Genomic DNA, 22,726 nt, shown 5'->3' with positions numbered 1-22,726 from the left:
GTACATATTTTAAGTAGGAGGGTCCAACTTTTCCTTACGTGCTTCTAGTTCTTATGTGTATTCAGTTTGAGTGGAATTTAAACTACTACAACAAAGCTTGTCTTGCTTGGGTCTCACAACTTTACTGGGGTTCACTGAAGATGATTGCTTGAAATTGCTTGTATTTGGGTGGCTTCCCCACTATATTTAATCTCCAATAAATATTTATAGCCCCACTTCTTTGTGTGAAGAAGTACATTTCTGGCCCAGAGGTTTTAAAACAAGGAACATAATCCCTGCCCCCACGCACACAGAAACAAAAATAGTTCAAACTTTAAAACAGTGCATTCTAGATGTTTCCCAATTTCCCAAGCTTAAGAGACAAGCCTGGAAAGCACAGAGAAACCTTCTAACCCTCAAGAAAGGATTTCTATTCTGTCACTATTCGGATAAGGAAACATGGCTTTGTCCCTGGAGCTATTTTGACGGTATCTCCTTCATCGGAGCCCTGCAGTCTAAAAGCTGTCTCGCCTGAATTCCTTTTGCAGTTTTAAACAATTTAAACCTGACTCCAGCGGGGTGAGCTAAGTTAGTGCTAAAGCAGGGGTGAGAAGGGAGCAGAGATGATTCCTGCACTTTGGCCACTTCTAGGCAAAGAGATTTGCAGGTGTCATTCACACTTTATAATGTGTGACACTTGCAAGGCTTGCTGCTAGGCTACAGAGACTTGCTGCTGGGTAGCCCAATACAAACCATCATCTAAACCAGGGTCAGCAAACCTTTTCAGCAGGGGGCTGGTCTACTGTTCCCTCAGACCTGGGGGGGGGGGGCGGACTATACAGTGGTACCTCAGGTTACATAAGCTTCAGGTTACAGACTCCGCTAACCCAGAAATAATACCTCAGGTTAAGAACTTTGCTTCAGGATGAGAACAGAAATCGAGTGGTGGCGGCGCAGCAGCAGCAGGAGGCCCCATTAGCTAAAGTGCTGCTTCAGGTTAAGAACAGTTTCAGGTTAAGAACGGACCTCTGGAATGAATTAAGTACGTCACCAGAGGTACCACTGTATTTTGAAAAATAAATATGAACGAATTCCTATGCCCTACAAATAACCCAGAGATGCATTTTAAATAAAAGGACACATTCTACTCATGTAAAAACATGCTGATTCCCGGACTGTCTGCGGGCCGGATTTAGAAGGCGATTGGGCCAGATCCGGCCCCCGGGCCCCCATTGCCTACCAATGAACTAAACTCAAAGTACTGTTTTCCCTGCCTCCTAAGCATTGCTGTGATTCCTGGGGGAAGCTGGAGTCTTGCCACAGCCTCAAGTGTAGCATGTGATCCATGTACTAATATACCGCAGAGCGCTATTCTCCATTCTTAGGTGTTGTTGGAGTACACCTGGCTTAGTTGACTGGGGCTGCAGTCCAACAACACAGGTGGACTAAATGCTGGAGAACGCTGTTGCACAGAAGTGCTTGGCAACCTGGCACTTGGCAACCTGGTGCCCTCCAAATGTTTTGGACAGCCATTCCCATCAGTCCAGCAAGCCCAGCACTGTTTTTTCTCAAAATCCCAAGAAATCATTTTAAAAATCTTTGTCACTTTACACAGTGATTTACCGAGTAACACAAGGGGGGGGGATGGATCCCTGCCTAGAGGAACTTATAATTTAGCAGGGCTAGAGGTAAGCAGGCAACAAAGCCAGGGTGGGGAAAGAATTTGGAAATGCGAGGTTAGCAAGGTGTTGTGGTTAATTCTGAAGTGCAGGCACTCTTTATTCCAATCCCCACAGTCATGTCCCCATAGCCTGCCTTTTCTAAGACTGCAACATAAAAACGAACTTTTGAGTAAAGCAGATACAGTGATACCTCAGGTTAAGAACTTAATTCGTTCTGGAGGTCCGTTCTTAACCTGAAACTGTTTTTAACCTGAGGTACCACTTTAGCTAATGGGGCTTCCTGCCGCCGCCACGCTATTTCTGTTCTCATCCTGAGGTAAAGTTCTTAATCCGAGGTACTATTTCTGGGTTAGCAGAGTCTGTAACCTGAAGCATCTGTAGCACCCAAGGTACCACTGTGCTGTGGAACCAATATCAAGCCAGCTCTTTTCTTTCATGGAGGTTCAGGTGAATTCTGTGTCCAGGGCAGCTGTCTTCCAGCTCCATCTGGTATGCAGGCTGAGACCCTACCTGCCCGCGGACTGTCTTGCCAGAGTGGTACATGCTCTGGTTATCTCCCGCTTGGACTACTGCAATGTGCTCTATGTGGGGCTACCTTTGAAGGTGACCTGGAAACTACAACTAATCCAGAATGCGGCAACTAGACTGGTGACTGGGAGTGGCTGCCAGGACCATATAACATTGGTCCTAAAGGATCTTCACTGGCTCCCAGAATGTTTCCGAGAACGTTTCAAAGTGTTAGTGCTGACCTTTAAACCCCTAAATGGCCTCAGCCCAGTGTCTCCACACACATCGCTCAGCCCGGACACTGAAGTCCAGCTCTGAGGGCCTTCTGCTGGTTCCCTCACTGTGAGAAGTGAAGTTACAAGGAACCAGGCAGAGGGCCTTTTTGGTAGTGGCGCACGCCCTGTGGAATGCCCTCCCTTCAGATGTCAAGGAAGTAAACAACTATCTGACTTTTAGAAAACATCTGAAGGCAGCCCTTTTTAGGGAAGTTTTTAAGAATTGATGTTTTTAGATATGTCCTAAGCCGCCCTGAGTGGATGGGGAAACCCAGCCAGATGGGTGGGGTATAATAATAATAATAATAATAATAACAACAACAACAACAACAACAACAACAACAACTATTACTATTCCTCTCCCTTCTGCTTCTCCCCCCCCCCATACTTTGCTCAGAGTTCAGGTTGATGAAGTGCTCTAATCAACTCAAAAGATTGCTTACTGTTCTGTGGCATTTTTGGTTCGTCGTAATCAGTAGCATAGTGGCAAATTCAGAAATGTGTGGTTCCCTCATGATAGTCACAGCCGCACGCTTCCTAAGACTATAAACTTTCCAAGATTATATAATAATCTTATAATTGTACAATAATAATAATTAGGGATGCATTGATCGTGGCAGACTAGCATTCGAAATTTGCCAGGCTGCAGACCCATTTTGCACTTGTGACCAAGTGAAGATGCCCGGGCACCAGGATCTAGAAGTGCATGCCTGGAGATCCTTGGATCTTGACTGTTTTCACATGCTAGCAACACATCCTGTGGAATTCTATCCGTTGTGTTTTATCTGCACAATCAGAATACATGTGACTGTATTGACGACGGTTTAAGGAGCTATTCGGTGCCTCGATTATATATATGAGTAGTAGTAGAAGAAGAAGAGTTTGGATTTGATATCCCGCCTTTCACTCCCTTTAAGGAGTCTCAAAGCGGCTAACATTCTCCTTTCCCTTCCTCCCCCACAACAAACACTCGGTGAGGTGAGTGGGGCTGAGAGACTTCAGAGAAGTGTGACTAGCCCAAGGTCACCCAGCAGCTGCATGTGGAGGAGCGGAGACGCAAACCCGGTTCCCCAGCTTACGAGACTACCGCTCTTAACCACTACACCACACTGGCTCTCTTACTACACCACACTGGCTCTGGTTTGTAATACTAGCAGTAGAGCCAGTGATATAAATGACTTTAAGTCAAGTGTGTTCTGACCATCACTAGTTTTTATTCTGTGAAATGGATACATTGTGCTGCTCACAACGTTTTCTTAGATTTCCAAATGTGCCTAGAATTTTGGGTAGGATCTCTCTCAGCCCTGCCTAGAGATACTTGAGACTGAACCTTAGATCTTTTGCAGGCAATGTGTATGCTCTGACCCTGAGCCATGGCCCTTTCCCACATCGTCTGCTGTTCATAGATGTGAGAGCATCACCAAGACAGAGATGTAACCAACGTCAACTCAGTGGGCCTGCACCACTTACCTGACCTCCCTCCCTCCAGCCTTGACTTGTCAGAGGGAGGTCAGGTAAGCAGCAAGGCCCCCCTGCGTCATCCACAAATGCTCACTCCTGATGATGGTGAATAGAAGAAAGGCAACCCCAGAAAACCTTGAGAAAGCAGGCAGAGGAGATAGGGGTTTCTATCAGTGATCAAACCAGACTTAGACTGTTTTCTGAAAGAGGATGGAGCCCATCTGCCTTTTCTCCCTGTGCCAAGTCTAGAAACAGCATAACAATGAAGTGACCTGTTCGCATTTTCCCTGGTGGAAACGTATTGGTGCCTTTTCTTACAGCTTATTATTTATGAGACTTATTTAAACACTTTCCTCCTCCTGTTTGTCTGGCATCATCTTGCCACGAAACAAACAAGCAGCCCAAATAAAATAATTAATTTTTTCAGAAGTTTGTTTCGTAATTTATTGAATTGCTCTATCTCTAATTAATCTTGGCAGGCAGGGAGTGATTTCTTGGTAATGACGCCAGGCTCAGAAACGTATAGAAGTTAGCAGTGAAGTTCTTTCTCCAACGTATCTCTGCAGAATAATGATCTGTCTCGCCCACATACCTGCCTAATTCCCCTGCCCCACCTCCCAATACAAGGTGTAGGAGGATCAGTGTTAGACCTTGGCATCCTCAGGCAGTTGCTGATGTCTCGGCGCTTTGAGAAGACCACTACCTACCCTTGACTCCCTGATCCTTGCTTCCATTGTCTGTTTATTTGCATGGTTGCTTGCCAGTGGCTCTGTGCAAGCAAGCAGATGGTGCTGAGGATCACTAAGGATCTCTTGAGACCTGTAGCCCTTCCTGGCAGGCTGTGAAGCACAGACGAGGAACCTGTGGCTTTCCAGGTGTTGTTGGACTTCCAAGTCCCATCAACCCAAGCCAACATGGCCAGTGGGTCAGGGATGATGGGGTCTGGAGCTCAACAAGCCACAGGTTCCCCATCTCTGCTGCAAAACAAAACTAGGATAGATATTTAAATAGGTAGTGCCCTGAATATAAAAGTAAAGAAACTGTGTTCAAAGGATAGCATGCTATGACTGAGTTTCTAAGGATGCCCTGTCCAGCGCTCTAAGAATATTCTCTCAAGTGGTCTGAAAATGTCTGATTCTGTGGTGATTTGAGAAGAATTAATATGGTGCTTCTCAAACTCTTTTAAACTTGCTCTTCCTTCTGAGCTCACCACAATCAAGTGTTTGATGGGTGTGTAAGAATTATCCAGTGCCTCCATGGGCAATCCTAAGAACCTGCAGAGCAAACTAATATTAAAAATGTTGGCATTTATTTATTTTAATTTATTGACTGATTTAGTTATTTGAATTTGTATATCGCCCTTCATCCATAGATCTCAGGGCAGTTCGCAAGATAAAAATACAAGATGAGAAATACAAAATGCATAATAAAAACAAGAATGAAAAGCAAACCAATAACCCCCGTCCCCCAACACATTGAAAAGGGTACCGGATGTTAATCAGCCAAAGGCCTGGTCAAAGAGGAGCACAACAAACAGAGCAGATCTTTTCTCCAGAAGACTCTTAGTTGCTTTTCCTGCAATAGCATCTCCTGAGTACCCCACCAGAGGTGGTTGGTTTCTCCAGCTTTCAGATTTCCCCCTTGGAATTTCAGGTGGAGAGACCAAGAGAGACGCCCCCAGCCACAACTTGTCTTGTGGGTCACTCTCAAAATTCTACCGCTCTCGAACTCCTTGCCAGTTTCACACTCAGCTTTTACACACCTGCTGAAAACCTGTTCAGGCTTATGCAGGCACCTAAGAACACGTATTTCCATAATAGTGAACTGGTTTCTGCTCTTAACTTCTTTATTGCATGAATTATTTGTTTATTTTAATTTTTTTGTATTATCATGGTGAGCTACGCTGATATTTTTTATGAATAGTGATATAGAAATCTTTTTTCTAAATAACAACAAGCCTTTGGATTAGTCTCGTCTGTTTTTGTGTGTGTGTGTGCTGTGTTTGAAGGTGGTTTTGACTTGCTTAATTTATAGATTGGCATCTACCTCCGGGGTCATTCTCAATTAGCTGCTACATCAAAGCCCACGAAGCCTAGCCCTAGGGGAAGGGTCAAGGCTAGGTTGAGGTTGGCTGCATCAAGATCTCTGGCCTTCTTAAGAGGCCTTTGCTATGGAGCAGGCAGGAGCTGTTGGAAGAGGGAGGGCGAGGAGAAAAGGCGCAGCAGCGCCTTCTCTGCACTTGGCAGAGCTGCTGCAATGTGCCGTTGGAGAGCGCCATTGAAAATGTAATCATTGGGCTCTCCCCCACGTTTTTATCATCTCCTCCCGCGTCTTATCTTCCTCCCCCATGTTCCTTCTGCCACTCACTCTCAGGAAATGGTACCTATAAAAAGTTATTTCAATGAAGCGTGGTGAGATAAGCAGCAAGGAACTCTTTTTCAAACGTCCAGGGGAGAGCGTCAATACTCGGGAGTTACAGGGAGAAAAATGACAGTACAGTGTTGTTGTTTTTTGGGGGGGCGGGCGGGCAGGGGGAGGCAGAAGCACTGTGTGAAATTGTTGACCGGTGTGTCCTCTGTATTCAACACTAAACGAAAGAAAAAGCACATTTCACTAAAGTAATCTAGGGAAGCTCAGTTCCGCACACTATGAATTATGTCGCTGCAGCAAGGGCACATGATTTATATCATGCATTTTGCTATGCATTCCCTAGTCATAGGGAGGGCCAGAAACGAACGTGGTTGTGTCTGTACCATACATTTAAAGTGTACTCTTGTACCACTTGTAACAGCTATGATTTCTCCTAAAGAGTCTTGGGAACTGTAGTTTGTTAAGAGTGTTGAGACTAATTAGGAGACTCCCTAACAGAGCTACAATTCCCAGCACTCTTAGCATACTACAGCTCCCAGGATTATTTGAGAGAAGGGGAGCCAAATGTCTTTTGAAAACCTTTTTACTTAGATCTTTACGCCACAATTTTTCTTTTTCTGTATTAATTTATTTTTAATGAGGTTATTATGGGTCTTCTGTTGCTTTTCATATTTATACGTTGTACTCTTCCTTGCTATAGTTTTTTGTTAACGTGCAGATTATGAATTTGTAAATAATTAAATATATATGGAAGCCGCTGGGAGAGGTCACTGGGAGTGTCAGTAGTAGGCTGATGATACCCATCTCTATTTTTTGTTATCTTAAGAATGAATCTCAGGAACCAAAATGCTTTTTCTGTGCAGCCTGAGCAGGAGAAGTGAACAACGTTATAGTTGACTGTTGTAGCTTGTCTTCTTTTACCCAACCACACTGCCCTGCTCACAGTTGTGAAGAATATTCTCACGTTATGAATGGTCTGTGTCACCATTACGAAAAAGAGGGAGGAATAGGTCAATATATAGGTGGATCAAGTGACTTTTCCTCAAGTTCTTAACGTAGCTCAATGCCCCCTTAAAAAAAAAAAGGTTGCCTCTTTTGGGTGATCAAAAAGCCACATGTTTTCTTCTTCTGTCTAGGATGAATTGTGCTACTGAAATTTGCCTGCCTCTGCAGAACTGCAATGAGAGGTCTCTTTGGGTACCACTGCCTGTGTTTATGTTTGCCTGTTCCTTCTGCAGTAAAAACCGGCTTGTGACTGTGGTGCCAAGTGATGCTCCATTCAATACCAGGAGGGCTTACACGAGTGAAGATGAAGCCTGGAAATCTTATCTGGAAAACCCCTTAACAGCAGCTACAAAGGCTATGATGAGCATCAATGGGGACGAGGACAGTGCAGCTGCTCTTGGATTACTGTACGATTATTACAAGGTAGGGAGTTCAAACGAGGGTTAATCAAGCTGCACTGACTTCTTGCTAAATTCAGCTTGTGTTTTATGACCTATAAAGCCCTCGGTGTCCTGGGGCCAGCTTATTTGAAGAACTGCCTCCTGCATGAATCTGCTCACTCTCTATAGTGGTCATCTGAGGTGTTGCTGTCTATCTTTCGACCTCTGGAAGTTTGCTTCGCTGCGACACAGAACAGGGCCTTTCTGGTAGTGGCACCGAGGTTGTGAATGTCCTTCTTATGGAGGCCTGGCTAACTGCCTCTCATTTAGCCTTTAAGTCCAGGAGTTGCTACCCTGTGGCCCTCCAGATGTTGTTGGACCATAACTCCCAGCATCCCTGACCATTGGCTTCACTGTTTGAGACCAAAGGGAGTTGAAGTTCAGCACCATTTGAAGGGACACAAGTTAGTCCACCCCTGCTTTAGATGAATAGCTGAGATTTTAAAACTTCTGCCAGGGGCTTTGGTTGTATTTCTTTTGCCTTGATGCTCTGGATGGTTTTTAGTGTTGCTTTGCTTTCATGTTTTGTTTTGGTTTTGCTGTCTTGTCATTCTTTGATTTTATTGTATGCCAAGTGTAAATTGCAAAGTGCCTCAAAAGCTGTGATATCTAAATTCCTAAATACATAAATAATAATAAAGTTTGGGCTTTTTGCTTACAACTGGAAAAATTCCCCCCCTTTTCTTTTTTGAAACTGCTCTGGTTCGCCAGAAGTGGCTTAGTTATGCTGACCACATGACCTGGAAGCTGTACGCCGGCTCCCTCGGCCAATAAAGCGAGATGAGCGCCGCAACCCCAGAGTCGTCCATGACTGGACCTAATGGTCAGGGGTCCCTTTACCTTACTCTTGAGTAAAATGACAGTCACATCTAATCTGGACCCCCAGTGATTGGAACATAACGTTACGTAACGTAACGTAACAACGTAAGAATAGCCTGCTGTATCAGGTCAACAGCGCATCAAATCCAGCATTCCTTTCTCATAGTGGCCACTCAGATGCCTTTGGGAAACCGTCAAGCAGGATTCAAGCATACAAGCACTCTCCTTTCCTGTGGATTCTAGCAACTGGCATCTGGAAGCGTTGCTGTCTCCAACTGTGGTGGAAAAGTACAGCCATCATGTCTAGGAGCCATAGGCAGCCCTCTCCTCCATCTTTTAAAGTATAAGAGAGAGAAACACATAACACTAACAGATGTGCCCAGTGCTGTATGTTACTTTCCCCTGAAAGTGTGGGGAAACTTCTTGTGACACCTTGCTTTTTAAATTTAGCAGGTCGTCAGGGAACAGGGACGCGGGTGGTGCTGTGGTCTAAACCACTGAGCCTAGGCCTTGCCGATCGGAAGGTCGGTGGTTCGAATCCCCGCAACAGGGTGAGCTCCCGTTGCTCGGTCCCAGCTCCTGCCAACCTAGCAGTTTGAAAGAACGTCAAAGTGCAAGTAGATAAATAGGTACCGCTCTGGCGGGAAGGTAAACGGTGTTTCTGTGCGTTGCTCTGGTTTCGCCAGAAGCGGCTTAGTCATGCTGGCCACATGACCTGGAAAAACTGTCTGTGGACAAACGTCGGCTCCCTCGGCCAGTAAAATGAGATGAGCTCTGCAACCCCAGAGTCGTTCACAACTGAACTTAATGGTCAGGGTACCTTTACCTTTTACAGGGAGCAGATAAGATTGCTTTCAGAGTCAAATTTGGCCCAGCTGGCTAATCTTATCCCCTGCCGTCACTATCATAGTCGCATAATGTGAATCCTGTTGTTTCAGGTTCCTAGAGATAAAAGGGTGTTGTCTCTTAACAAAGTGAGTGATAATCAAGAAGACCAAGATAAAAGGTACAGTATTATATTATTATTTTAAAAACACATCAATAGGCTGCATCTAAGCGGGGTGGGGTGGAATACTTGCTGGAGTACAAATTTTAAAAAGTAGCAAGATGGCTTATGATCATGGCTGGGGTCAAGATTCACCATGGTAGGGCACCCACATAGGGGTCCACTAACAAGAGCCTCCTGGATCTGCTCCTGTTCACCATACAGTATAAATACTGTTTATTTCATTTATGAATTGCTTCCTGTGAAGTATCTCAAAGCAATTTCGCAACACAACAAAAAACATTTATAAAATAGTTGCATGTATAAAAGCAATGAAAACAATTGCATCTTAGGGATCCAAGCCAATCAGCTTAAACAGTATGAAACGTTATGTGTTAATAACTATTACAGTTCAGATTACGTGTTTGTTTGTTTTTTCATTTTTTATTTATTTGCATATGCCTTTTATTCAACTTATCTCAGGGTGGGTAACAGTGCAATTAAAAGCAATAATGCTCCAATATAAAGCCATAACAATATAAACATTAAGCCAGAAAAGTGGAATCTTATTTATTTATAGCCCATCTTTTTTCCAAGCAGCAGAGGTTGGTCCATGGTTCTCCCTGTGCATGTGTCCACACACACATATACACACAGAGAGAGCAAGAGAGAGAGCAGCTAATACTTCCCTCAGAACTGCCCTATAAAGCTGAGAAAAGAGTAAGACTGACTCAAGGCCACACAACAAGCTTGATGGCCAAGTGGGGATTTGAACCCAGGGCCTCCTAGTACTAGTCCAGCACTAACCACTGCACCACACCGGTTAACCGTAGTTACGAAACTTAGCCCATGACCTTTTATTCACATTTCTTTCCCCAGAAGTTGCCTTTCCACCAGTGAAGCTCAGAGCAACTTGGCCAGCGGTGGGGAAAACAGAGTCCAGGTTTTGAAAACAGTGCCGGTGAACCTTTCTCTGAATCAGGAGCAGCTGGAGACTTCGAAAAGGGAGCAGTTCAGTTCCAGCGTATCCGGAAGCCCTACTTCCATTTCTGTGACGGGGGTGATGGTGGTGAAAGCAGAAGAGTACACCCCTGTTTACGTGGCTCCATCAGCGCATTACGCAAGGGGAGAAAATGAGGAGCACCGGAGCGTTATATTTGAGCATGCGCATTACGAGGTGCCCAGCATCATGCCCCCTTCAGCCTACCTGAAAGATGACCAGCGGAGCACTCCCGATAGCACTTACAGTGAAACTTTCAAAGATGGAGGGGCAGAGGTATGTCTTTCGGTTGGGCTGCTGTGGGTATGGCAGTTCTGACCAACAGCACAATCCTAACCAGGCCTATTCAGCAGAGGAAAAGCCCTATTGAATTCAGTGGGGTTTCGTAAAGGTAAAGGGACCCCTGACCATTAGGTCCAGTCGTGGACGACTCTAGGGTTGCGGCGCTCATTTCACTTTACTGGCTGAGGGAGCTGGCATATAGCTTCCGGGTCATGTGGCCAGCATGACTAAGCCGCTTCTGGCGAATCAGAGCAGCGCACGGAAACGCCGTTTACCTTCCCGTCAGTGTGGTACCTATTTATCTACTTGCACTTCGTGCTTTTGAACCGCTAGGTTGGCAGGAGCTGGGACCTCACCCTGTCGTGGGATTCGAACCACCTACCTTCTGATCAGCAAATCCTAGGCTCTGTGGTTTAACCCACAGCACCCAGGTAAATAGGATTAGGATTGCAGCCTTTCTTATTCTTTTGTCAGCTGCATAGATGGACAGCAGATTTTTTAATATATACCTTGTTTAGATCCATAGAAAAATAGTTGAGCTTGGGTGTTCTCAAAATCATAAGCGACTCATGAATCTTAGTCCCACTGTTTTCAGCTAACAGGCTGGAGCCAACTTGTTATTTTTATAAGAACTGCAAATGCCAAGCTTAAAAGAGGCATTCCCTCTTTTCTGCCACAAAGAAGGGATACATCTCCTGCCACAAAGAAGGGAATACCTCTTCTGAGATAATGTCCTATTCTTGGGCTTCACATGGAAAACAAAGCCTATTTCTGGCATTCAAAAATATTGGCCATGTTTATATCTTAGCATGCCTTCCAGAAGCCAGCTCACTTCTGCTTTGCTCTTCCCCAGGCTTTCAACTCCCGTGCGGCATGTCACCCAAACCAGGGAATCGCGATTAAGGTCCTTCTTCCTTAATCGTGATCTGTAAGCAAGGTTTGTCCTATGGCTACAGATTGTAGATCTGGTGGAGAAAACCAGCTTGGACGACACAGTCAGCCAAAACTTGGCTTAGCTGCTGCACTGCGATGGGGTTAAAAGCCCAGGGAGCGAAGCAGAGGCAAGTTTGTCTCAAGAATCCTGGACATTTGCATGGTCACAGTAGTAAGCCCCCCTTTGGCTTACTGTGGTGTGCAAACGAGACCCTTGTTTTAGCCATATGCAAATGTAATTAATAAAGTACCTGATTAACCGTATCAGTAATCCTTTGACTTTTAAAACGCGAGCAATTTGATTTGAAGAGATTGGATTTGATATCCCAGTTTATCACTACCCGAAGGAGTCTCAAAGCGGCTAACATTCTCCTTTCCCTTCCTCCACCACAACAAACACTCTGTGAGGTGAGTGGGGCTGAGAGACTTCAGAGAAGTGTGACTAGCCCAAGGTCACCCAGCAGCTGCATGTGGAGGAGCGGAGACGCGAACCCGGTTCCCCAGATTACGAGTCTACTGTTCTTAACCAATACATCACACTGGCTCTCACATTTGACTCTTTTGATGCACATTTCCTGTTTGTTTTCCAGAAATACCGCAGTGGATCTGTGGGGCCTGAGGAATACATTTACGAACAAACAGCCAAGTAAGTAACAGCAGCGCACTGGACTCTCGTGGCTTGCATCAGGTGTAAACAGAGGGCATGCAGGGCCCATCCTTGGTGGCTACTCCATCATCCAGGAAAGTGTGATGGTCTCCTTTCAGCATTCCTTCTTTTTTCCTTGTGCCTCTCTCACCAGCTGGTGGAGGTATCAAAATTGTTAAGGCACTTTCTCAACGAATAGGAGGCTGAAATTTGGTACACTTGTCCTTCAAGGCACAGTTAGTATAAATAATGCTGAAAATGTGGCGCTATTCAAGCTCTTGGTCTTTCATTTCTCAAGTCTGTGTTGTGACAGTGGCCATCACTGGTGCACTTAATATTTATTTATTTAAAATACAGTGGTACCTCGGGTTACATACGCGTCAGGTTACATACGCTTCAGGTTACAGACTCCGCTAACCCAGAAATAATGCTTCAGGTTAAGAACTTTGCTTCAGGATAAGAACAGAAATTGTGCTCTGGTGGCGCGGCGGCAGCGGGAGGCCCCATTAGCTAAAGTGGTGCTTCAGGTTAAGAACAGTTTCAGGTTAAGAACGGACCTCCGGAATGAATTAAGTACTTAACCCGAGGTACCACTGTATCTACATCTCTTCTTTCTGCAGTCTAGACTGCAGTGCAAGGTACAGCTTAAAATATGCAACCGACGTGTAGATGAACAACCATAAGATGAGCTCATCGACAACAGAGGCAGTTTAAAAGTGGGCAAAAACAATAATGAAGGATGCTTAAAATGCCTAAGCAAAATAAATGCCAAAATAAGAACAGTGGATGCATTATTCACAGGTGTGTATCCTGCAAAGCTCTTTCACAGCCAGATGCCACCCCATCAGGGAGAAGGGTGATGATCAGACAGGACAGACCTTTGTGATTGGCTCTATTTCCGTGATTGCGTTATTCACACTCAGGCCTTTGGCTAGAACAATAAACTTTTAAAAAGGGTGTGTGTGAAATGTGCCTTAGGAAAGCATTCTGGTTGGCCATGCTAACATGAGAGATAGCAATGTAAGGATAACCTTTCATACCTCACCAACGCAACATGAAGCTGATTATGAGGAAATGATCCCCCCCCCCATTGGCCAAAAAACCTTCCTCTTCAAAGAACCCTAACACAGCAAGGCAAAAGGTTTAAAGCCTTACAGTTTTAGTACTTTCCTAGACAAAAATGAATTATTCAATTTAAAAAAGGAGCCAAGTTTGAATCCAACACCCACTAAGATTAGAGGGAGCATTTCTGCTGCTTTTGAATAACACTGGCTTCTTAGACCTTACAGCCAGGTAAGAGTAAAATAATATAAATTTGGAATTGCTCTCTGTATAACTCCTCCTACTCTAGGGCACTTCCATCACTTCCATCAATGGGATGGAAGAAATTTCCCTTGTGCTTTAGGAAAGAGATTACAATTTTGGTCAGGTATATTCTGAGTTTTAAGAACATTGTCAGGAAAGTCTGTTCACAAATAGCAGCCGAATTTGCTGCTGCCTAACCCTGCCCTGGCTTATGCTCCAAACACTACGAATGAAGCTCTTACGTTTAAATAGAAAAAGGTTTTAGGAATTTGTGCTCCAAACCTTCCTGAATTATTGTTTCCTTTAAAGCATTAAAACTGAAGACTTTTATTTGAGAAAGGCAAGGCCTCACAAAAAGCAAGTGAAGATCAAGTGTCAGTTTTCAGCAAATCAATTGTGTTACTTTTAAGAGCTGGCTTGTTGGTTTGCTTGAAAGTATTTCTCACCCGCTGTTCATCACCACACAGCTATCCAAGGGCGGGGCCCAAAAATAGGTAAAACCACATCAATAAGTCTCATAAAACAGGGCGGCTAAAACATCAAACATTGCCAAATATAATACAGATTAATACAGATTAAAGCTGCTTGCCAACTGACTAAACCCCTACAAAGGCCTGGGCAAATCAGTAGCCCTTAGACTGCTGGTGAGTTCAGAAAAGTTGGCACCTGCTGCATCTCTTGAGGGGAGGGCATTGCGTAGGTGGGGCGCCGCTACAGAGAACGCCTTTCCCCGAATTAGCAGATCTGCATTGGCTGCGGCATAAGCACCAGAGCCTCCCGTGATGATCTTAATACATGGTTATTTTAGTATGGTTGGAGACATTCCTATAGGTATTTACGTCCCAAGGCTTAAATAAAGACACCCCAGTCTCAGTTCCAAAAGGAAACACAAACCCTGGGATCTCGCACCTCTTGCCACTATATGTCACCTTAGCTCTGGGCCTGCCACAAACCCTTGTAGCATCAGCAGGCTGCTTATTACCTTTTCACCTCTCTGACGCCTTGGGGTAGCAGCTTTTGCGTGCTCCTTTTCCTGTAGCTGCAGCATTTGTTCAAAGCTCAATTTTTGTCCTAGCGGGAGCGACAGCAAGTCACTGTGGGGGAGAATAGTTAGGGGTCACCTCCCGTGGCTTGCGGCCGCCGTTTCTTGTTCCTCTCCAGCCAGTAGCGGCATGTTGCCTGTTGGTGATCAAACGTCACGCAAGCTGGTTTCTAGGAAATGCAGTACTAAAAAGAGAGAAAGTTTTGATTCAGTTGTGTAATATTCTGCATTCATTGGACTCCTGCAGCCCTTTTCTAACATCTGCTGTGCCAGGGCATTGATGCTCAGAAAGGGGTAGGTCAGCAGTTGGATAGATTAGGCTGTATTTTATATATATATATGCCCACTTTGGCTTCTGTAAAAGAGACAACGCAGTAGAACGGCAAGAAGCCCAGGCGTTCCTGTTGAAAACAGGAGTGTAAATAAATTATCCATAGTAAATAATTTTTCCTTGAAACCATAGGAATATAGGAATCTGCCTTATTCTGAGTCAGGCCATTGGACCATTTTGCTCCATACTGTCTACACTGAACGCCAGCAACTCTCAATGCTTCTTAAATTATATATATATATAATTTGCTATGTGTGTGTTTAGTGGTGCGCTGCTTCGGAAACATTTGTTGGGAAGCAGCTTATAAATCTGCGAACAAACAAACAACACCCCCCCCGCCTTTTTTTATAAAATAAAATAAACACATCTATCTATGTAAAAATATGGAATGCAATAATAAATCACCCTAGGGATGGGTGTGTGCTGTGTTTGCTTTGTGGCCAATAAATTCCATTATGACAACATTACAGGCTCTGACGTAAATACCATGGCAGTTACCTAGACCTTTTGTTTATTTTTGTTTCACTTTTATTCTGCCCACACCTCTCCTTCCTCCAAGGCGCTTGGAATTGTTCTTCTTAAACTTGCATCCCTTTGTGGTAAGTTAGGCTGAGAGGGAATGGCGGCTGGTTCAAGGCCACCAGCTGAGCTTCATACCTGATGGCAGAGCTGAATCTGTATTTCCCATTTCCAGGCTAGCTGTGCCAGGCTAGTTCTTGAACTGCGGCCATTTATATGACTCCATAAAAGCCTAATATCTGTGTTTTAGAACTTAATGGCTTTTGTTATTAATTCTGTTGGTGTTGTGTTCTAACTTTCTTCACATAGCAGCACATTCCGTTATACTTTGGAAGCGACCAAATCCCTGCGTCAAAAGCAAGGAGAAGGACCGATGACGTACTTAAACAAAGGGCAGTTCTATGCCATAACTCTGAGCGAGACTGGAGACAACAAATGCTTCAGACATCCCATCAGCAAAGTCAGGGTACGGCTGGTCTTTATGAGATTGGTAATAGTGATAAACTAATGGCGCTCTGTGTGTGTGTGTGTGTGTGTGTGTGTGTGTGTGTGTGTGTTTGTGTTCACCCTGCCTCCAAACACACTTTGTTGACACGGCCAATCATTTCTGCCAACAGACTTACGAAGCAGTCAGCTGAAACAGGTTCGATCTGCTTTTTTCTTTAAAAAAAACAACAGAACTCCTCTAGCAATGTTTAATGGACTACTAAGTTATCTTCGTTCCCATTTGTTTATTTATTGGAACGAGATCATCCTTCAGTTTAAAAAAGCTCCTAGGGCAGCATACAGTGGTATCTCGGGTTACAGAGACTTCAGGTTACAGACTCCGCTAACCCAAAAATATTACCTCAGGTTAAGAACTTTGCTTCAGGATAAGAACAGAAATTGTGCTCCGATGGCGTGGTGGCAGCAGCGGAAGGCCCGATTAGCTAAAGTGGTGCTTCAGGTTAAGAACAGTTTCAGGTTAAGAACGGACCTCCGGAACGAATTAAGTACTTAACCCGAGGTACCACTGTATAGTCCTGAACAGTAAAACAACAACGAGACAAAACATTTAAAAGTCCACAGAAAGCCACAAAGTCAGCACAAGGGCATTGGTTACAATCAGTTTTGATGGTGTGCTGCATCAAAACCTGCCTCAGGCAGAAAGTGTAACAGTGCCCAGGGAGATTTCTGCACCTCCATGCTGCAGCAGCTTGGATATGGCCAATCCTTAGTGCTTTGAGCATACAAATGCGAAGTAATGATAAAAGCATCTTGACTTTAAAAAGAACTTTCAAGGGCAAGGCGTGGGAGGCAAACTAGATGTGACCAGAGAGATATGTGCATAGGATTCCCTGTTTCATTTTTAAAATGGATTTTGAGAGCTTGGTGCTTCAGCACTGGATGAGAGGGTTTTAGTCTTTGCCCTCCCACACGCTGTTTCCCCCGTGAAAACATGAAATTGTTAGTTGCCGAATGGGACAAAACATAAAGACACCATATAGGGCATTTTTCACTGGGAAAACAGTGTGGAGGAGGGAATTAACCTCTCTTCACCCAGCGCCTGAACCCCCAAGCTGAATTCAAACTACCCCACTGATATATTTATTTCAAGAAGTAAATCATGGATGATTGTATTCAAGGGTGACACACAACATGTCTAGTTGGGCTGTAAGACCTTTTCAAGAAGCCTTCAATAGCTGAAATCCTGTTTAGGAAACTTTTAATGTCTGATAGGTTATTGTATTTTAGTGTTTTGTTGGAAGCCGCCCAAAGTGGCTGGGGAAACCCAGCCAAATGGGCGGGGCATAAATAAATAAATAAATAAATAAATAAATAAATAAAAATAATTATTTTATTTTCTGCTCTTTTTAAAAATGTCAGTTTTGATAGTATTGGTGGGTCACCCCCCGTCCCTGGTATGCCTTTTTGAAACTTGTTTTGAAAAGAGAAATATAATGTTTTAAAATAAGTGAATACAGGAGGCAAGAGGCAGCCTATGGAAGATCTCTGTGCTTGCCAATGTCACAAATATGTGACATTTTAGTGTATTTTTCATCTTTGTTGGAAGCCGCCCAGAGTGGCTGGGGAAACCCAGGCAGATGGGCGGGGTACAAATAATAAATTATTATTATTACAAATGCCATGACAGTTGTGTGTGGTTTCATTAAGATTTGCAAGTCCCTCCCTGGCACATCTGTGGATACGAGAGTCCAGCTATTTATTTATTTCCCTATCAGAAAAATAGGAGCAAAATGTACTCCAGGCAGGTACAAATGGCAAGACAAAAAATGTTTAACGATTTATCTTGCTTAGCATTCATGCTTGGTCAACCCCATCAACCATCCTAAGGTTTTTCTGTGGTCTTTCCAGAGTGTGATCATGGTTGTGTTCAGCGAGGATAAAAACCGCGACGAACAGCTGAAGCATTGGAAGTACTGGCATTCTCGGCAGCACACAGCAAAGCAAAGGGTCCTTGACATTGGTGAGTGAGAAAGCAGTCCTGTGAGCATCCATGCTCACTGGTGCCTTCTTGTAACATTGGAGGTTTCTGGTAGGGGAATAAGTGCAGGCACCAGGAAGTTGTTTTTGTTGTAGAGCAGGGATGGCCAATTAGTGACCCATCAGTTTGCTATTGGATCACCCCAGTCTGGTCACTGAATGCAAGTTTGGTATTGGACTTCCCTGGTCCAGTCGTTGCATTTAGCAGTGCTGTACTGAATTCATTTCTAACTTTATTGCTGACTTACATCATAGAACCCACTTGACTTTTGTCAAGCTTACATGTACATTTTCTCTTTTCTTGTTGCCTCTTGTTTCTCATTTTCCTCTCCATTCTCCTTCTTTTTAGAAATGTAAACAAAAGATAAGGAGATAGTAGCATTGCCATTATGACCTGCTTTAGATCATGTTGTAACTCACTTGTAAGTCCCGCCTCGTCAACTGAAAACCCGCCTCAGTAGGCTTGCATTTCTCAGAAGCTTTTCCTGTTATTTGGCTCATGTTATATCTTACTCCCACATTGGTTTTTATCCCTTGTTCTGGCTTCAGGGCAATGAACTATCAGCCCATCTCTATTATTATTATTATTATTATTATTATTATTATTATTATTATTATTATTATTCCCCCCCGAAATAGGCTCAGAATTTGGGAGTAACCGGGGCATTGGGCCATCAGCCATTTTCTCTCACCCATTCTCTTTCCTCACCATGACCTCTCCCTCGCCATTCGAGCAGAATTGTACCCATTTTTGCTTTTCAGAGCAGAGATGCCCCATGGCTATTCAGCTTGCCTAGCTTTTGGCACTAGTCATGGCTCTTCCCCTTATTTATGGCAATCTTAACATATTTAAAAGATACTGTCATACTGTACCCTCCCTTTCCCCTAGGCTATATTTGTATCAGTTGTAATCAGCCTTTCTCATAAACCTTTTGTCACATTTTAACTCTCAGTTGGAGTGACCTAAACTGAACAGATCTTGCTGTCCTGTGTGAGTCAGAGCAGCACAACCTAACTATATATGTTGTCCTGGATATCATTTTCCTATTTAATGTCGTGCAAAATGCTTCCACCCAAGAGCTATTAAGTGGGTCTTTTGTGCTTTTGCATACAATATTGCCTGTGATATTTACGCATGAATTTTGGGTGTGCAAAATGAGATAAAGATAAGGCACTTGAGGACTCGGGGCTTATCTGTACCACAGCTGTAAACTCTTTTTGGCTGCAATCTTGCACACTCTTAGTTGGCAATTCCCAGTGACCACAATTGGCCTTATTTCTGAGGCGATGCAATCATGTTAATTGTTATTCCCCCTTCCCAGGGAATCATGGGGAAATGTAGTTCTGTGAGGAGGCGTCAGGGCATCTTCAGTAAAACAAAAGGAATTAAACAGAGGTTACACCTGGATCGTGATCAACTAAGTGACACATACGTATAGATACAGTGGTGCCCCGCAAGACGAATGCCTCGCAAGACGAAAAACCCGCAAGACGAAAGGGTTTTCCGTCGCGGAGGCGCTTCGCAAGACGAAGTTCCCTGTGGGCTTGCTTCGCAAGACGAAAACATCTTGCGAGTCTCGCCATTTCCCCCCCCCGCTTCCCCCCCTTTTTCTAAGCCGCTAAGCCGTTAATAGCCTTTTAACAGCTTAGCCGCTAAGCCCGCTAAGCCGCTAATAGCGCTAAATCGCTAATAGCGCTAATCCGCTTAGCCGCTAATGGGGTTGTTTCGCAAGACGAAAAAACCGCTAGACGAAGAGAATCACGGAACGGATTCTTTTCGTCTTGCGAGGCACCACTGTAGTGTAACATATTGTAGTCACCATGAACATATTGTAGTCACCATGAAAGTGATGTGGAATGTGAAAACATGCCTGAGTAAAAACACAAAAATCTAAATTTTACAAAATAATCTGTGATCTGCTCTTTTTTGCAGCTGACTACAAGGAGAGCTTTAACACAATCGGGAATATAGAAGAAATCGCTTATAATGCCATATCTTTTACTTGGGATGTCAATGAAGAAGCAAAGGTAAGGCATCATCCCCCAGCAAACTTAACTGAAATGTAATTGTACTTATTAGGGCTGCTCAGAAAATAGGATTTGTAGTCATGCTTGATTTAAAGCTTAGAAATATCTGGTTTTGATATTTTACTGAAATTCGAGGGAATTCTGACTTGGGAACTATTTTATAAAATGTTACTTTGAAGGGCTGCTGAAATGTTCTCTTCCACTAAGGGTCCAGGAAACCAGCTGGTATAGAATCATAGAGTCAGAAGCGACCCGCAGTGCAGGAATCCTGCCTACAGCTGTCCCTGGGTGGACTTGAACCACTAACCTTCTGGTTAACAGCCAGATGCATTGCCCCATTGCGCCACTTGAGGTACTAGGTCAGATGGGCAGCTGTTCTTCAGAGTGTCAGACAGAGCTTTTCCCCCAGCCCTAATGCAAATAGCAAGGACAAAAGTAGAAATTGTGTGAACAGCTATTCAGCTCCTATGGAGAAATAAATTTAAACCTTTTCATACAAAAATGGATGTTGATAATATATCAGTTTGGTAAACAAACCATCAGCAGCTGATAGTTGTAAAAGGAATTCTGGAAGATTCCTCAAATCTTGTGATTGGGCACTACCACAACAAGAACTGCATTGGTATTAGTGGGGGGAGACATACAAAAATGCATTATATTAAGGAACATTCCTTGCAAAACTATGTACATTAGTCAAAACTTATATAAAAATGTTTGTGAGGACTGTAAAAGTGATTTTTACTTTATTTTTGGCTCCTTTTATCCAAGAAAGTGTTGTAATTATTGATACAAATTGTGAGGATTCAGTGAAGGCCCATTTAACAGAAAGGAAAGGTGAACTGGTGCTGCTGCATTCTGTTTTGTTAGAGTAAATAAAAGCAGCTGAAAACAGTTTGGAACCAGAGGGAAAACCCAGTGACAATGTAATGCTTTGACCTTTCAGTAAGAGTAGCCATGACTGCATATAAGGAAGATAAACGTGATCCTTGCATTTCTGCATGGGATTTCCTGGGCTTAGGGTTGAAGACAGCCCATTGTGACACTAGGAGCAGAAGGACCGTCTTAATACTGAGCAAAGGAAGTCCATTTGCAGAAGAGTTCAGAAAAGCTTTCATTGATGGCCTGAGTGATTTTGGGCTATTGATGTTTGCTGATGAAAGAGTACATCCTGCTGTGCTTAGTGAGACAAATCTCCCATTGTGCGTGAGTCCTTTGCCTGCAGAAGAATGTTAGCATTTTATTGAAAAGATGTTAATAACATAGGAGGGAACCTTTAAAAGTGCTGAGCATAAAAGATAAAGGTAAAGGGACCCCTGACCGTTAGGTCCATTGCACCAAATAATAATAATAATAATAAATTAAACTATTACCCACTTCCTACAAAACGAATGGACAAACAAAATAGCCCTTAGCATGTGTGCATAACTTGCCTTCTTCCATCCTTCTGTAAAGCAAAAGGAAACATTACAAGAAACAGAGGGGTGCTCTACTCTCACTGAAGCATCTAAGCCTGACATAGCACACAGCCTGACATCATTACTCTGTCCATTTCCTCTCCCTGGATAACTCTAGTTTCACAGCATCCTCGGCCTGCCTCGGCGTTGTCAGTGTTTGTCCGCAGGGTTGCAGTTCAGATCGTTCCTACCTGCAGATAAATGCTGGCTAATAGTCTTAACCAGAAATTGCAAGCCTGCCGTTGAAACGCCTTTCACTTCAATCAGCGCTATTAAGTTGCAGCCCAGGTCGGCCTGACCCTGGTCTCCATGGTATGAAGCAAATATCCTGCGGGAACCTAAGTCTTAGTAACCTATTGCCGCTCACAAAACAAAAATAGCAGTTGCCATTACGGTTTTTTTATTGGTTGAAAATGAAGTATTATCCTGGTTCGAGAAACACTGGTGGGATTTTACTCTTAACTGTCCCACAGTCCTTTCCAGCAGAGTTTAGGCTACTATGAAGCATTGTCTGTGGGGCTGCCTTTGAAGACTGGCCAGAAGCCACAGTTAGTCCAAAACCCTGCTAGGCTGGGTTAGTCCAAAAACAAGCTAGTCCAAAAACAGGTAAAGATAAAGGTAAAGGTACCCCTGACCATTAGGTCCAGTCGCGGACGACTCTGGGGTTGCGGCACTCATCTTGCTCTGTAGGCCGAGAGAGCCGGCGTTTGTTCGCATACAGCTTCCGGGTCATGTGGCTAGCATGACAAAGCTGCTTCTGGCAAACCAGAGCAGCGCACGGAAACGCCGTTTACCTTCCCACCAGAGCGGTTCTTATTTATCTACTTGCGCTTTGACATGCTTTCGAACCGCTAGGTGGGCAGGAGCTGGGACCGAACAACGGGAGCTCACCCCGTCACGGGGATTCGAACCGCCGACCTTCTGATCGGCAAGCCCTAGGCTCTGTGGTTTAGACCACAGCGCAACCCAGTTACGGTAGTCCAAAAACAAGCTAGGCTGCTAACAAACCAGGCAATGGGCGGGTGGGGGGGGGAGATATTTTTCCAGTGGTTCAACAGTCTCACTGGCTCCTTGTCCATTTATAGAGCACAAATAAAGGTAATAGTGCTTGCCATTAATGCTCTATATGATTTGGGACCTGAGTCCCCAAGGATCACCCAGGCCACATTAGCCTGCCCA

At 44.1% G+C, this 22,726-nt stretch overlaps 1 protein-coding gene across 2 annotated transcripts in view; it reads left to right on the top strand.

Moving 5' to 3' along the window:
* GRHL2 (grainyhead like transcription factor 2) overlaps positions 1–22,726 on the top strand; it is a 72,708-nt gene that overhangs the window by 7,367 nt on the left and 42,615 nt on the right. Inside the window, exons 2-8 of one of the 2 annotated variants that reach the window (XM_028736371.2) lie at positions 7,513–7,702; positions 9,477–9,544; positions 10,403–10,799; positions 12,329–12,384; positions 15,894–16,047; positions 17,937–18,048; positions 19,999–20,093. In XM_028736371.2, the coding sequence (XP_028592204.2) occupies positions 7,513–7,702; positions 9,477–9,544; positions 10,403–10,799; positions 12,329–12,384; positions 15,894–16,047; positions 17,937–18,048; positions 19,999–20,093 (1,072 nt within the window). Of the gene's footprint in view, positions 1–7,512; positions 7,703–9,476; positions 9,545–10,402; positions 10,800–12,328; positions 12,385–15,890; positions 16,048–17,936; positions 18,049–19,998; positions 20,094–22,726 lie in introns of both variants that reach the window. The other variant, XM_028736370.2, reaches the window with a different exon arrangement.

This window comes from Podarcis muralis, chromosome 8 (genome assembly GCF_964188315.1).
Source record: "Podarcis muralis chromosome 8, rPodMur119.hap1.1, whole genome shotgun sequence".
NCBI classification, from domain to species: Eukaryota; Metazoa; Chordata; class Lepidosauria; order Squamata; family Lacertidae; genus Podarcis; species Podarcis muralis.
Note: the sequence above shows the minus strand (reverse complement) of the source record. Positions and strands in the feature narration are given on the sequence as shown.